At 52.7% G+C, this 16,645-nt stretch overlaps 1 protein-coding gene across 1 annotated transcript in view; it reads left to right on the top strand.

Annotated features, from left to right (window-relative positions):
• LOC130480547 (sodium/potassium-transporting ATPase subunit alpha-2-like) overlaps positions 1 to 13,081 on the top strand; it is a 34,491-nt gene extending 21,410 nt beyond the window's left edge. The window contains 10 exon segments of the mRNA XM_056853126.1: positions 3,878 to 4,067; positions 4,949 to 5,124; positions 7,048 to 7,184; positions 8,490 to 8,640; positions 9,910 to 10,078; positions 10,179 to 10,333; positions 11,412 to 11,535; positions 12,570 to 12,715; positions 12,952 to 13,056; positions 13,058 to 13,081. Of these exon segments, the coding sequence (XP_056709104.1) occupies positions 3,878 to 4,067; positions 4,949 to 5,124; positions 7,048 to 7,184; positions 8,490 to 8,640; positions 9,910 to 10,078; positions 10,179 to 10,333; positions 11,412 to 11,535; positions 12,570 to 12,715; positions 12,952 to 13,056; positions 13,058 to 13,081 (1,377 nt within the window).
• Positions 13,082 to 16,645: the final 3,564 nt, after the last annotated feature.

The following is a 16,645-nucleotide window of genomic DNA, read 5'->3' on the forward strand; positions in this document are numbered from 1 at the left end:
ATGCTAGAACGCGGGGTCATCTGCTAAAGCTGGAGGGTGAGAGATTCAAAACAGATAAAAGGAAGTATTTTTTCACACAACGCATAGTTAAATTGTGGAACTCCCTGCCCCAGGATGTGGTGATGGCTGCCAGCTTGGAGGGCTTTAAGAGGGGAGTGGACATATTCATGGAGAAGAGAGGTATTCATGGCTCTTAGTTAGAATGGATACTAGTCATGATGCATACCTGTTCTCTCCAGGATCAGATGAGCTTGCTATTTGGCCACTGTGTGAACAGACTGCTGGACTTGATGGGCCTGGGTCTGACCCAGCAGGGCTTTTCTTACGTTCTTATGATTGATGTAGGGTTTCCAGCCTCCAGGTGGTGGCTGGAGATGAACACATGAAGCTGCCTTATACTGAATCAGACCCTCGATCCATCAAAGTCAGTATTGTCTACTCAGACCGGCAGCAGCTCTCCAGGGTCTCAGGTAGAGGTCTTTCACATCACCTGCTTGCCTAGACCCTTTAACTGGAGATGCTGGAGATTGAACCAGGTGGTTGTGGGTTTCCTGCATTGTGCAGGGGGTTGGACTAGATGACCCTGGTGGTCCCTTCCAACTCTATGATTCTATGAACCTGGGACCTTCTGCATGCCAAGCAGATGCTCTACCACTGAGCTACGGCCCCTCTCAAATCTCCCACTATTACAACTGATCTCCAGGCGACAGCAGTCAGTTCCCCTGGAGAAAATGGCCGCTTTGGCAATTGGACTCTGTGACATTGAAGTCCCTCCTCTCCCCAGACCCTGCCCTCCTCAGTCTATACCCACAAAATCTCCAGGTATTTCCCAACCCGGAGCTGGCGACCCTAGATTGGAGTCCCTATTTTTAATCTTACTTTAATGATACTGTTCATATGGCCAATTTGGCCCTGAACGCTGTCACACTGAGACCAAAATAAAAGGGGGGGGGGGAGGATCTAAATAACTCATAAGGAAATTAGTATTTTTTAATCTCAATTGACTGGGAAATTGATTGGTGACTGCCAATGTAGTATTAAAACCTACCCCTGCTAAAAGAACCCTCATATTATCCAGTTTAGAGACAGATGATTCCTGAATAAAAAGCTTTATCCATCTGTCTCTAGCCTCGTTGAGCAAGTCACAGCTAAACAAGGAATGCTGAAGAGTGTCTGTTTTTCCAGAACCACAGTGACATACTCTCTCAGAGTATGGTACCCTATTTAAACGATGTATTAACTCCCCTGGTGGGATGGCATTCAGTCTAGCCTACATAAATAGTCGTCTGTATCGCGGGATTATCAGAAAATCAAAATACATTGGGAGGGATTGCAGCAAGTTTAGACCTAGGTATAGAGATGAGCACACCCTAAGTGCTCTTATTGTAGTACTTCCGGAATCCAGTTTTTGCAAGCAGCTCAAGATGGAAGAAAGAGCTTCTGATGACCTGTGCTCTTTTAGGTCAGAAAGAGAGATTCCTAAAGACTGGATACCACATTCAACCAGTTTACTCCACAGAGTTTGATAGGAATCATCTTGAAGGATTTGATAGGAATCAGAGTTTGATAGGAATCAGCTTTGATAGGAATCAGCACATGAACACATGAAGCTACCTTCTACTGAATCAGACCCTTGGCCCATTGAAGGCAGTATTGTCTGCTCAGACCGGCAGCGGCTCTCCAGGGTCTCAGGCAGGGGTCTTTCACATCACCTACTTGCCTGGTCCCTTTAACTGGAGATGCTGGGGTTTGAACCTGGGACCTTCTGCATGCCAAGCAGAGGCTCTACAAACTGAGCCACGGCCCCTCCCCAACTGATGTAAATATCCATTCAATTCCGTGGAGAAATAAATCTTAATCCAGAATCTAAAGTCACGGCCCAAATCCGAGCTTCAAGGGAGCTCAGGCCCAGTTCAGCACGCAGTGACACCCCAGCAATACAGTTAGGTACGCCTATTTTTAACCACGGGCCCGGCCCTGAGCGGGTTCTCCTGGCTTGACTCCCTGCATGTGAGGGCTGGGAGGAGCCGCTAGAGGGGGCCAATGGGCCACAGCAGCGGTGGGGGCTGGCCTAGAAGCAAACCCCCCCCCCCATACACACACACACACACACACACACACACACCAGCTTCAGCGTCCCTTTTCCTTGCCAAGGTGGAACTCTGGAAAAGAATAATCTGTGCCGCCGAGAGTTTCCCATTGGGTCCTCCCCCGCTTAAGAAACAATATTCTCTTTTTTCTTTCCATTAATATGATGAACAATCGCCAGATAAATGTATTGATGCTCATGTGTCTTTTTTTTAATTGCAAAACACAAACACACGCCTCTATTGGCATATAAAAAAAGAGGAGCGAACATTAGGATAAATCCAAGTACAACTAAATAAAATTGGATAAAACAATCCCAAATCAGCCATTAAGGAATACTGCATACCATCCACGATATCTGGTTGCTAAGTGCAAAAAACTTGCAACTGATTCAATAATTTGTGTGTTTTGTGTGGTCATAAGATAGGGTGTCCTGATAGCATCAGAAAGCCGTTCCCTGTTTATAAACAGCGGGTCAGTGAACTGGGATCAGCTACAAACAATTAAAAAGGACGTGCACAAGTGATTCTTCTCCACCGTTCCCACGAGGCAAACTCTTCATAAATGGGATTTTCTGAAATCTTCCGTATAACAAAGCGGAAGGTAGTGCATTTAGCCCGGCAAGCATCTATGCTCTATGCTGTTGCGGTGCAGTTAGACAAGTAAAGTATAGTGCTATATATTGTCTATTTGGCCAAGTTTTCCAGCTCAAGGGGGAGCATCTACTACTTGCATGGCATTTCTGCATTTCTATGTCTAAAAGACTACATCTGATCACATCAAACTCTGACTTTTCTGTGAGGCAATACGGGGAATCTAAAGAGATTCCTATTGATCTAATTTATTTCTCAATATGTCTTCTCAATATGGATGATTGAGATTTAGTTAGCATATGAGAAATAAAATTATTTATTTCAGCCTTGAAATGCCCCTGAAGCCAAAATTTAATTGTTACCAGCCAAGTTCCAGGGTCCATAAGTCTTGGGCTGTTTTTGCAGGGTCAATTTTGATGCTAGCTCAAAGCTCTTTTTTTTAAATGTGACTTTAAAAATGCCTATTCACTGTCCGACACAAAAGGAGAAATTCCACCCCCTCACTCACCTGCTCCTTTGTTCCTGTTTGCATATCCATTAGCATGTGCATAGCTAAGGCACCACTGTTGTTTTGCATGGTTCCTTGAGGGGGTTTCTTCATGGCAAACACTAAAGGTCTCATTAAATGGGCTCTTTAGTAATGCGAAGCAGGTACCCGCCGGCTTCACAGTCACTTCCGGGATGACGGTTCATCATGCAAAATTCAAAAAAATATGTGGGGCAATTCAGCCTTGAACGCGCTGCTAATTACCAAGCATAAATGGCCTTTGATTTGTTTCTAGACACAAAGGTGCAGAAGGAACACATTTTTGTGTTCCAAGAATTTTATGGAAGAATTTTGCAACACAAAACCAGCGAACCCACCTAGTGCCCGGAAGGAGACTCTAGCAGAGCTGGGGCAGGGCCAGGGGGGTTTCCCCTCCCTCCCCCCTGTGACCCCTCTCCTCCTCTGATGGGAACTCAGGCCTCTCTTCTAGGCTTGCCAACCTCCAGATAGTGTCTGGAGAGCTCCTGCTATTACCACTGATCACTAGCCGATAGAGATCAGTTCCCCTGGGGGAAATGGCTGCTTGGGCAATTGGACTCTACGGCATTGAAGTCCCTCCCCAAACCCCGCCCTCCTCAGGCTCCACCCCAGAAACCTCCAACCGGTGGCGAAGAGGGACCTGGCAACCCTACTCTCTTCTGTGCCGCAGCTGTCCATCCACGAGACCGAAGACCGGCCCAAGGGCAACATCCTGGTGATGAAGGGCGCCCCGGAGAGGATCCTGGAGCGCTGCTCCACCATCCTGCTGCAAGGGAAGGAGGTGCCCCTCAACGCGGAGCTGCGGGACGCCTTCCAGAACGCCTACCTGGAGCTGGGCGGGCTGGGCGAGAGAGTGCTGGGTGAGGAGGCCTGCGGGCAAGGCGGGGGGCGGAGGCAGAGACCAGGGAAGACCCTCGACCAACGAGCCAGCCCCGCCTGGGATGCTGGACCAGACGGACACTCACTGGCCAGATCCAGCGGGGCACTCCCCGTGTCCTTGTGTTCCCACACCAAGTCAGCCCCTGATGTGAACTTCGGCAGACCATGAGAGGGAGGGCAGGAAGGGTCGTGCCAGTGTTTGGCTCTCGTGGCCCTTTCTTACAAGCCCAGGGCAATGCCAATCGCCACTTTGGGGTCAGGAAGCAATTTTCCTTCCGGCCAGATTGGCCAGGGATCCTGGAGGTGTTTTTTTGGCCATCTTCTGGGCCAAGGAGTAGGGGGTCACTGGAGGTGTGTGGGGGGAGGTGGTTGTGAATTTTCTGCATTGTGCAGGGGGTTGGACTAGATGACCCTGGTAGTCCCTTCCAACTCTATGGTTGTACGAGGGGCTATGCCCTTCTTCAGAGGCAGGTCAGGATTTCCCCATAAAACTGAAATTTGGAGCTCCAGAAAGCCCCACAGAGCAGAACAGCAAGCGCTTACATTGCACGGGGCTCTTTATTTCTAGGGGTTTTAAAGTCCGGGTAGTTTTGCCAGGACAAGCCAGTTTGCAATGAAATAGTTGAATCACATAGGGATGGTTCCCCTAGAAAAGGGAAGCCGCATTCGCTAGGGGCGGCTCTCAATATCTTAGCTCCATAAAGGCAAGAGACGGGGCAAATTCCTATGGGGATGAGAGGTGTGTGTGAGCCGCAGCGGGTCTCGTCCATGTGGCAGGAAGGGGCCCTGGCGGGGCCTGCTGGTGCCTGGCCCCGGCTCCCCTGGGGCTGTCCCTCACCGATTCTTGCTTTTTCACTTCCAGGATTCTGCCAGCTCTACCTTCCCGAAAAGAAATTTCCTCGTGGTTTTAAGTTTGATGCAGATGAGGTCAACTTTCCTCTTACAAACCTCTGCTTCGTGGGACTCATGTCCATGATCGACCCGCCACGGGCCGCTGTGCCAGACGCCGTGGGCAAGTGCCGGAGTGCCGGCATCAAGGTACCACTCAGGATCCCCTGGGGGGTGGAGGAGGATGGAGTGGCGGACTGGCCAGGATGCCAGCTTGCCCGGTGGCAAGTGGGGCCCCTTAAACATTCAACAATATGTTTAAAATGTTAATGACCTTTGAGTAGCTTGAAAATATAATAGAAATTCCAATTAAAACAATCTGCATTTACATTTAGTATCTGCTGTACACTGCCAGTAATATGTACAATATATGTACACTGTAATGACTAAACAATGTACATTTATTTTGCAAACATTTTAATTGTGCCTTTTTCCCACTTATGTATTTTTTGAAAATTTATTTCTTATAAAAATTAAATTATAGTCTTATAGTTGTGGGTGGGCCATAGGGTTGCCAACCTCCAGGTACAAGCTGGAGATATCCTGCTTTACAACTGATCTCCAGCCAATAGAGATCAGCTCCCCTGGAGAAAATGGCCGCTTGGGCCATCGGACTCTATGGCACTGAAGTCCCTCCCCAAACCCCGCCCTCCTCAGGCTCCGCCCCCAAAAACCTCCCGCCGGTGGCAAAGAGGGACCTGGCAACCCTATTTGTGAGCCTCTTTTTTCTCCTGGCAACCAATATTTTTAGACCCCGTCCGCCACTGGGAGGATGGAGCGGTGGGCAGCGGTGCTGGTCCTAATAGAAATCCTTCTTTGCTTCTGGAACAACTCCAGCTGCATGCCCCTCCCCCAGACAACCCCTCCCCATCTCAAAGCCGCCCCCCCCCCCGTGTGCCCCCATTTCTCGCTGCTGGGCGCTTCAACCTTTTGTCCGACTAAGACGATGCTGGTGTGTCTCTCATTATCCTTCGGTGCCCTTAATCTCCTTTTGCCAGCTGTCCGGGTGGAGGGGGGAGGTTAGCGTTTTCCTCCCCCCGCTTTGGCGCCTGTGGGGCAGAGGGGGAGAGGGGGAGCAGGCTCCCAGTCAGGACCAGTATGGGGGGCCTTGGCGTAGGGCACCAGGCAGGGCTGGTAATTCCTTTAGCGAGGTGGCATGTCCACGTGATGCAGCCAGCAACGCATCTCAGCCTGCAGGCTCCAGAGCCACGTGGAACCGAGTCAAGCAAGGACAGGATGGCACGTGGCTAGCGTCGCCAGGTCCCTCTTCGCCACCAGCTGGAGGTTTTTGGGGCAGATCCTGGGGAGGGCAGGGTTTGGGGAGGGGAAGGACTTCCATTCCACAGAGTCCAGTTGCCAAAACGGCCATTTTCTCCAGGGGAACTGATCTCTGTCGCCTGCAGATCAGCTGTAATAGCATGAGATCTCCAGCTAGTACCTGGAGGTTGAAGCAAATAAAACAGTAGTAGGCAAAATTGAATGAGACAATAAGCAATGGATAGCAGGCAGCAAAACAGCGAAGGCTGTAACTATATTGTGTGTGTGTGTGTTAAGTGCCGTCAAGTCGCTTCCGACTCATGGCGACCCTATGAATGAAAGTCCTCCAAAATGTCCTATCTTTGACAGCCTTGCTCAGATCTTGAGTAACTATATTACAAAGAAATAAATGTACAAATGAAGCTAAGCAACAAGGGTTACAAAGCAAGGAAATAACAATGTCAAGAAAAAAATCAGCTGGAGTTGCTGATAATAAGTGCAAAAAAGTTCATGTAAGACATAGAGTCATATTTTAGTCAATATCAATGTCAATGTGTCTTCAGGCAACGGAGATACAGATGGTAACGTGGCTCCGGACGTATTCCAGCGTTTTCACTACAAAAGTAGCTTCATCAGCCAAAAGGCTTAATATTACTATTCCTAGGATTAAAGTGGAGCTCCCTGACCGGCTGCTATCTTGATAAATCTCCTTGGACCCGACCGGTCTCTGGGATCCCACCCACGTCCTGTCCATAGGTCTCAGCAGGTGTGGGAGGATGCCTTGCCCTGACTGCTGCCTCCACCTCTGTTCTACAGGTGATCATGGTGACAGGCGACCACCCAATCACTGCCAAGGCCATCGCCAAGGGGGTGGGCATCATCTCCGAGGGGAACGAGACCGTCGAGGACATCGCGGCCCGCCTCAACATCCCCGTCAGCCAGGTCAACCCCAGGTAAGCCGACCCCAGAGCCTTCTGGCGGGTCTCCTGCACAACTGCTCACACCTCTCGGGTGACCCTGGCATGGCCCTCTCTGTCTATGTCTGGTTGACAGATCGCCCCCAAAGAGTGCTTATTAATGGTTCCTCATCCTGTTGGAGAGGAGTGACTAGTGGAGTGCCTCAGGGATCGGTTCTGGGCCCTGTGTTTTTCAGCATCTTTATAAATGATTTGGATGAAGGAATAGAGGGGATGCTTGTTAAATTTGCAGATGATAGTAAATTGGGAAGGATAGCAAATACAGAAGAAGACAGAGCCAGGATATAGGATGATCTTGACAGGCTGGAGAATTGGGCTAAAACAAATAAAATGAATTTCAGCAGAGATAAATGTAAAGTTCTGCATTCAGGTAGGAAAAATCAAATGCATAATTATAGGATGGGGGGAGACTTGTCCTGGCAGTAGTGTGTGTGAAAAGGATCAAAGGCAAGGGTGCCGAGCTCATTTGTTACGAGGGCCGGATATGACATAAATGGCACTTGGTGGGGGCCGAGCCATGCCTGGGGTGTGTGTGGCTGCCTCGGCTGGCTGGCAGGCCTGATAAGAGCTCTCAAGAGGCTGGATCCAGCCCACGGGCCTTATGTTTGACACCTCTGATATAGGGGTCTTAGCAGAACATTCACAGTGAAAGGAATACTTCTGTAGGAGCCTAAGATTATAAAGGCAACTCTGGATGAAATATACGTAAACAAATTTTAGACTTTACAATTTTCAAATGTCAGCTTACCCAGTCTAAGGATTGCAGTTTTCTTATACATTCATTGCACTTTCAAAATGGCATAGAATTGTATTATTCGGGCCACTGAAGGCAGCTTCACAGCCGAAACGCATTTGGTCTGAGCTGTGATAGTGTTTGGGTATATTGTCACACTGTTGTAATTTTGTGTTTTTATGTTTATTTGGCTTGTTCAGCACAGATACATAGAGGCTAGAGCAGGGCTACATACGTTTATATTTATTTTAATTTTGTGTTTGTATTAAATTTATTATGAATTATTCACAAAATCACTTGTATCAATATTAGCCCATGATTTCACGTAGATTCCTTACCTTTTGGGTACCTTATTCTAGTTTTATAGGGTTAAGGTTCCCCCCCCCCCATTTTTTGTTGTGGGTTTTTTGCTATCTTCTGTGCATGGAGCAGGGGTCGCTGGGCGTGTGAGGGGGGGAGGTAGTTGTAAATTCCCTGCATTGTGCAGGAGGTTGGACTAGATGACCCTGGAGGTCCCTTCCAACTCTGTGATTCTTTGTTTCTCCCAGGGAAGCCAAGGCTTGTGTGGTCCACGGCTCTGACCTCAAGGACATGCCCCCTGAGCATCTGGACGATATCCTCAAGAACCACACGGAGATCGTCTTCGCCCGCACCTCTCCCCAGCAGAAGCTCATCATCGTGGAGGGTTGCCAGCGGCAGGTAAGGAACGACGTGGCTCGTGGGTGCCCTGGTCTGCCTGCAGACAGCCCCCCCCCCCAGTTTCCTGTGGGGTACCGGCAAGGAAGGAGGGCAGCTAAATCTCCTACTTCTGTAGGAGCCTAAGATTATAAAGGCAACTCTGGATGAAATATAGGTAAACAAATTTTAGACTTTACAATTTTCAAATGTCAGCTTACCCAGTCTAAGGATTGCAGTTTTCTTATACATTCATTGCACTTTCAAAATGGCATAGAATTGTATTATTCGGGCCACTGAAGGCGGCTTCACAGCCGAAACGCCTGGGGTGGAAGTGCTTTCTGATGTCCCTGGGCCCCCTCTTGGGACAGACACTCCCGGCAGGGTACTCCCAGGTGCTGAACAGCAAACCTCTCTGGCTGATCGCCAGGATCTAGGCTGTGCAAAAATGAAAAAAAATCGGTAAATTTCGGATTCGGGTTTATTGGACCCGATTTTTTTCAGTAAACCCAAAATAAGCCGAATTTCCATACAGGTAAAATGAGTACCCAGCTTGCTGGAGGTAAAGGGAAGATGACTGGGGAAGGCACTGGCAAACCACCTCGTAAACAAAGTCTGCCTATGATGTCACCCCATGGGTCAGGAATGACCCAGTGCTTGCACAGGGAACCTTTACCTTTACCTTTATTTAAAATATGGGAATTCAGCTTTTTCCCAGGTTTCCTGAAAAATTCAGGTCTAATAAAGCCTATGAGGCTTTTCGCAGCTCCTGGGGGGGGGCATTTTTCAGGTAAAGCCCCCAAATTTGCAGCATGGCTGCAAGGGACTCTCCTTGCAAGAACCCCCAAGTTTGGTGGAGATTGGATCAGGGGGTCCGATTTTTATGAGGTCCCAAAAGAGTCACCCCCATCTGATTCTCCTCCTTAGAAAAGAATCTGTTGTGAACGTCACTACTATTTTAAATGGAGGATCTGGGAAACTTTCCCACCGCTTTAAGCGGTGGGCCATTTAAATCACGCCACGCACCTCACCTCTGCAGGTGGGAGGGTTGGGACACAGAGAACAGGAATTGGAAAGTGGATCTTAACTGGTGGGCTGGATTGTTTGGGATGAGGTCTTCCTCCAGAGGATGGCAGCAGCAGAGAACATCCCGATTCCCAGGGGCAGCTGGTGAGGGGGGTGCCAGTCTGAGCAGCCTTCTCCTGCCCAGTGGCACTCCATTGCCCCCTCCCAGGATCAGGGCAGACCAGCAGGACCCCCTCCCCCAGATCCAACATTCCCCCTCCCACGTAGGGGGCCATCGTGGCCGTGACCGGAGATGGAGTGAATGACTCCCCCGCCCTGAAGAAGGCAGACATTGGCATCGCCATGGGCATCGCCGGCTCCGACGTCTCCAAGCAGGCCGCGGACATGATCCTCCTGGATGACAACTTTGCCTCCATCGTGACGGGCGTGGAGGAAGGTGAGTTCCCCCCCCCAACCACAAGGGGAAGGGGCCCTTTCCACCCCCTTGTCCCCCCCATCCTCCGGGCCCCCTCCTCACCTCCCCTTGTGTCCTGCAGGCCGCCTGATCTTTGACAACCTGAAGAAGTCCATCGCCTACACCCTGACCAGCAACATTCCGGAGATCACCCCCTTCCTCCTCTTCATCATCATCAATATCCCGCTGCCACTGGGCACTGTCACCATCCTGTGCATTGACCTGGGCACCGACATGGTGAGTGTGGTCGCGGAGCCTCTGGAATGGGGAGGGTCCTAGATCCTGCTCACATGCCTTTCCCAAAAATCCTGTAGCGGTCTTCAGGGTGGATATGAGCTCCTCCCTAGAAGTCCCTCCCTGGGTTGGAGAGCAGGAATCCCCAACATGGTGCCTGTAGGCACCATGGGGCCCTCCAACACATTTTCTGGTGCCCCCCGAGTGTTTCTAGAACATGGTCACAGGGCCAGGTGGGGCTTTTACCCAGTAGGACTTCTGACTGGCCACTGGAGATTTGATTGGCTGTGAAGATTTTTTTAAATGTTCTTTTGGCAGCGCAAGGATCTTCACTGACTCACTGAAGATAAGCTGTGGCAGCCAATTTATGGCTGTCTCTGCCTCCTATGGCAGCCATTTTTAGCAGGCCTTCTGTGGCTGCCTTCACCAGGCTGTGTCAGACAGCCAGAGGTGCCCACAGGCTCAAAAAGGTTGGGGACCCCGATGTATAGATCCCCGCTTGATGAGGAGACGAGCTCAGAGCAATGTCTGCTTCTCTCATGGATAGGGCTGCAACCTCCAGGTACTAGCTGGAGCTCTCCCACTATTACAACTAATCTCCAGCTGACAGAGATCAGTTCACCTGGAGAAAATGGCCGCTTTGGCCATTGGACTCTATGGCATTGAAGTCCCTCACCTCCTCAAACCTGGGACCTTCTGCATGCTGAGCAGATGCTCTACAAACTGAGCCTTCCTTTAGCTCCGCCCCAAAAATCTCCAGGTATTTCCCAACCCAGAGCTGACAACCATACTCATGGAGGTGACCCCCCCACGCACACAGTTTCAACCCCCATTTTGAGCAATCCGTAGGGTTGCCAACCTCCAGGTACCAGCTGGAGATCTCCTGCTATTACAACTATTCTCTAGCTGACAGAGATCAGTTCATCTGGAGAAAATGGCCACTTTGCCCATTGGACTCTATGGCACCGAAGTCCCTCCCCTCCCCAAACCCAGCTCTCCCCAGGCTCTGCCCCCAAAATCTCCAGGTATTTCTGAACCCGGACCTGGCAACCCTAGCGATCTGTCATGGGTTGCTTTCCAGGTCCCGGCCATTTCCCTGGCCTATGAGGCCGCAGAGAGCGACATCATGAAGAGGCAGCCGCGGAACTCCAAGACGGACAAGCTGGTGAACGAGCGCCTCATCAGCATGGCCTACGGGCAGATTGGTGAGTGGGGCTGGCCCCCAGATGCCACTTGCAAGCCCCCCAGGGGCCCCTCCATTCATGTACCGGACACAACACGCGACCCTGAGGACCAGCTGCTGGAAAAAATGGGCGGCTGCAAAGGGCCTGGTTTCCCTCATCCTCCCGTGGGGAAGAGGGGAGCAGACGGACTCATCTCAGAGGGTCTGGGAGCTTCAGACACGAGCAGCCCCCTTGGATGCAACAGCTGCTGCATCAGAAGGAAAAACATGCTGGTTCCACCTGCGTGAGAAGCTGGCCAATCAGTATGGGAGGGGTCGTGGCTCAGTTTGTAGAGCCTCTGCATGGCATGCAGAAGGTCCCAGGTTCAATCCTCGGCCTCTCCGGTTAAAGGGACCAAGCAAGTAGGTGATGTGAAGGACCCTTCTCTGCCTGAGACCCTGGAGAGCTGCTGCCGGTCTGAGTAGGCAATACTGACTTTGATGGACCAAGGGGGGTCTGGTTCAGTATAAGGCAGCTTCATGTGTTCACTCTGCAGAGGGCTGGCCCAGTGGGCAGCAGATGCCAGGGGCTGGATTGGCGGGGAAGGGGAAGGAGCCTTCCAGGGTAGCCAGGCAAGGGAGGCAAAGCTGGTGGCACTTGGTTTGCCTGTCTGCACATCTGGTCTCTGCGCCCCTGAATCACCTGGGGGCTGCATGGGGTCTGAGCCTTTCTGAGCCTGAGGGCGTTCTCCTGACCTCCGGCTCCCTTGAGCAAAGAAGCCAGCCGCAACCCTGGGGAGAAGGGACAGAGTCCAGGAGCCCCCTCAGGGCATCCGTGCGGGCGGAAGGCTCCTCTGTGGGCCCCAAAGGCTGCCGCTGAGGAGGGGAGCAAGACCCAAACCCAAACCCATCTTGGTGGGTGGGGACAGCACAGAGGAGTCTGCCCCGCCACCCTGCCTCCCTCCCCGCACCCTGCCTCCCAAGGCATGGGGCCCCAGGCCAGTGACGATTCTGCCCTGGCAGGGCAGGGGCCATTCAGGCCTGCCAGGGCCCTGACCTCTACCCGCCTCTCCCCAGGCATGATCCAGGCCTTGGGTGGCTTTTTCACTTACTTTGTGATCCTGGCGGAGAACGGCTTTCTCCCTGGCACCCTGCTGGGGATCCGTCTGGACTGGGACGATCGTTCCAAGAACGACCTGGAGGACAGCTACGGCCAGGAGTGGGTGAGTGGGGTGCCAGTTGATGGCTCTTAGCCCTTGATGTCTAATGGGGCCTCCATGTACAGAAGCAGTACACCTTGGAGCACCACACACTGCAGCCTAGCTGGCTGGCGTGGGAGCTCCCCAATGGCCAGTGGGACTAGTCTGACCCAGGAGGGCCATGCTTTGTCTGCCCGGCCCTCGGTGCGCCGGGCACTCATGTTCATGGTGCCTCCTCTGCTCCCCCCCCCCTCCGGCAGACTTACGAGCAGCGCAAGGTGGTGGAGTTCACCTGCCACACGGCCTTCTTTGCCAGCATCGTGGTGGTGCAGTGGGCAGACCTCATCATCTGCAAGACCAGGCGGAACTCGGTCTTCCAGCAGGGCATGAAGTGAGTCGGGGGCCCCCTGCGAGGGCAGCTAGGATGGGCCGGGCAGGTAGAGAGTCGTGGGGACCCCCCCTTCTCCACCTGTGCCCCAGGAGACAGGTGCCAACTCTGTCCTAGGCCTCCTGGTTCCTTGCATTCAGTCTCATGCCTGCAGCACCCTGCCTGTCTTTCTGGCTCCCAGATCCCCTCAGGGATGCTCTTCGTGCGGTCTCTCTCTGGCCCGGGGAATGAAGGGGAGAGCCACAAGGCCCTTCCCACCAGCTTTTCGGGAGGCTGGGGGCTGGGGGGGCTCGGTGTGGCTCCTGACTTCGCTGCCACATGGCCTGGAGGACAGAGCCAGCCCCCTGTGAGGATTCTGCCCCCAACGTGCAGAAAGGCCTGTCCAGCTTCTGCGGGTCTCCCTGGGCCAGAGTGGGCGGTCAGGCCGGGGCCCCAGGTCGAGTGGGGCCCTCTTGGCTTGGCCTCGTGACCCCCCCTCCCGCTGTTTTTCCTCCCCAGGAACAAAATCCTGATCTTTGGCCTTCTTGAAGAAACTGCCCTGGCCGCATTCCTGTCCTACTGCCCTGGCATGGGCGTGGCCTTGCGCATGTACCCGCTCAAGTAAGTGGCCTTTGCCCCTGGTATGGCCGGGAGGGCTGCCATCCTCCAGGTGGAGGTCTCCTGGAATTACGGCAGCTCTCCTGGCTAGAGACTGCCTCCCCCGGAGGTCACAGCTGCTCTGGAGGGTGGACTCTGCAGCAGCAAACCTCGCCGAGGTCCCTCCCTCCCCAAACCCCACCCTCCCCAGATTCCACCTCCACATCTCCAGGAGCTTGCCAGACTGAAGTTGGCAACCCCAGTAGCCAGAAAGGTAGGCAGGTCAGTGGCTCCATGGAGACTCATTCTACAGTTTGCGCTCCCTGGTGAGTCACGCCTTTGTGCCCTGAGACTTGAAACAGCCAGCATGGTGCAGCAGTTCAGAGTGGTGGACTCTAATCTGGTGAACCGGGTTGGTTTCCCCACTCCTACACATGAAGCCAGCTGGGTGACCTTGGGCTAGTCACAGCTCTCTTAGAGCTCTCTCAGCCCCACCTACCTCACAGTGTGTTTGTTGTGGGGAGGGGAAGGGAAGGTGATTGTAAGCCGGACTTGAGACTCCTTAAAGAGATAGAGAAAATCGAGGTATAAAAGCCAACTCTTCTTCTTCTGCTTCTGCTTCTGCTTCTTCTGCTTCTTCGTGCTTGCATCTTGTGCCCGAACGAGGCAGGGCACATTGAACCCAGAGCCACATCGAGACTCTTTCCCTCAGTGCCCCCTCCCCTAATGACAGCTGACCTGGGTCCTTAGCACTGGCTTACATCCACCTGCTCAGCAAGTCCCAGAGTCCCGTGTGCCCTGCCACGTTCGCTTGCCCCCTGGGGGCTGCGGGTGCTCTCTCCCGCCCACGGTCTCCTCTCCTGCCCTGACCCCCCGCCTCCCCCGCCTCCCCTCTGCAGGGTCACCTGGTGGTTCTGCGCCTTCCCCTACAGCCTGCTGATCTTCATCTATGACGAGGTGCGGAAGCTGCTCATCCGGCGCTACCCAGGCGGTGAGTCCCTCCCCTCCCCGTCGGCTTGGGCTGCCGCAGATTTCGGCACCCGTTGTGGCTGGGCCGTTTTGCTCTGGGGGTGTCCTGTCTGCACTTCTGTCCTGCTTCCCTGTTTAATTTTGTTCGCTGCCTGGGGGATCTGTGGACCCAAGGGCGGGATACGCACCTTGGAATAAACACGCACGCACACTGAGCCCAGCTGCCCTCCCCCAAGCCCTCTCTTCTGCGCAGCCAGCTGAGCCCGGCCTCCTCTGACTGGCAGCGCCCCTCTCCAGGCTGAGAAAGGCCCTCCCTAGAGCCAACTATGGACCCTCATGTTGGACCTGCAGCGTTTCCACCTGCTAAGCAGGGGCTTCAATGCTAAGCCACAGGTCAGAGGCGATCTGGCCAGTCCAGCTTCTTCCCGCAAGCCCTGCCATCTGTGCTGCTGCCTGCAGGGGTGAGGCAGGTGGCGACTGCACTCCCCTCACTCCCCTTGAGAGAAGGACAACAGGCCCAAGCGCTTCTTCTCACCCAGGCTTTTAATTAGGGTCTGATCTTTTGGTTTTTTACAGTCTTCTTTTGGAGCTGTTTATTTCTTTAGAAAATTTCTGTGCCACCTCACCGGACATACTCAAGGCGATGGTTGCCAACCTCCTAGTGGTAACTGGAGATTTCCCACTATTACACCTGATCTCCAGCCAATAGAGATCAGTTCCCCTGGAGGAAAATGGCCGCTTTGGAAGGTGGACTCTATGTAAGGTTGCCAACCTCCAGGTACTAGCTGGAGATCTCACGCTACTACAACTGATCTCCAGCCGATAGAGATCAGTTCACCTGGAGAAAATGGCCGCTTTGGCAATTGGACTCTATGGCATTGAAGCCCCTCCCCTCCCCAAACCCTCCCCTCCTCAGGCTCCACCCCCAAAATCTTCAGGTATTTCCCAACCCAGAGGTGGCAACCCTACTCAAGGCAGCTCACGAGAATAAAACAAAACCAAGCAAGCAGGCTAAGCCCAGGGTCCCCAACTTTTTTGACCCTGTGGGCTCTTTTGGAAGTGTGACACAGGGTGGCCTGCACAGCCACAACATGGCTGTCGCGGGAGGTGGCGCCAACCACAAAATGTCAGGGAGTGAGGTTATGCATAACTCTAACAATACCTTCTTCAACATTTCAGGCAGAAGCTCTGCTAAACAGGAGGCCTTTTCAAATGATCATAAGATGTAAAAACATGTTCTTTCTTACACAGCTGACCTTCAGTCATGCAGTGAAGATTCATGCACTGGGGTGGCAGCAGATGGGGTGGCCAATCAGAAGCCCTGCTGGGCAAAAGCCCCACCTGGCCCAGCCCGCTTCCTAAAAACACTTGGCAGGTGCCAGGAAAGGTCCTGGTGTGAGCCATGGGGCCTGTGTGGATCACACTGGGGAGCCCTGGATTATGCAATCCAAGTCAGGAGCAGAAACAAACCAAACCAACGCCACGAAAATGCTGCCCAGAACAGCCAAGAGAAGCAGGGCTCGGGATAAAAGCACACAACAGCGGAGCAGTCTAAAACGGGGTGGCTGAAACAGCCCTCGGGGCAGGAGCAGACCATTAAACAGCTGGAAAAGATGGAGCCCCTTAGTTAAAAGCCTGCGTAAAAAGAAAGGGGGTTTGCCCTGGGGCTGGAAAGGACGGGAAGGACGCTGTTTAATGCTGGACCTGAGTCTTTAATGGCCTCTTTGTGTTTCATGTCTTATGATATTACCGTGTTCCATTTTGGAAGCCGCCTTGGGCAGGGTCTTTGGAAAGGCGGGAGAGCCGTTTTCTAATGCACAAATGCATCACCAGGATTGCCCAGGTCCCTCTTCGCCTCCAACGGGAGGTTTTTGGGGCAGAGCCTGAGAAAGGCGGGGTTTGTGGAGGAGAGGGACTTCAATGCCATAGAAGTTCCCCTGGGGAAAATGGCCACCTTGGCAATTGGACTCTGTGGCATTGAATTCCATCCCCTCCCCAAACCCCGCCCTCCTCAGGCTCCG

Source organism: Euleptes europaea, chromosome 7 (assembly GCF_029931775.1).
Source record: "Euleptes europaea isolate rEulEur1 chromosome 7, rEulEur1.hap1, whole genome shotgun sequence".
In the NCBI taxonomy this organism is placed as follows: domain Eukaryota; kingdom Metazoa; phylum Chordata; class Lepidosauria; order Squamata; family Sphaerodactylidae; genus Euleptes; species Euleptes europaea.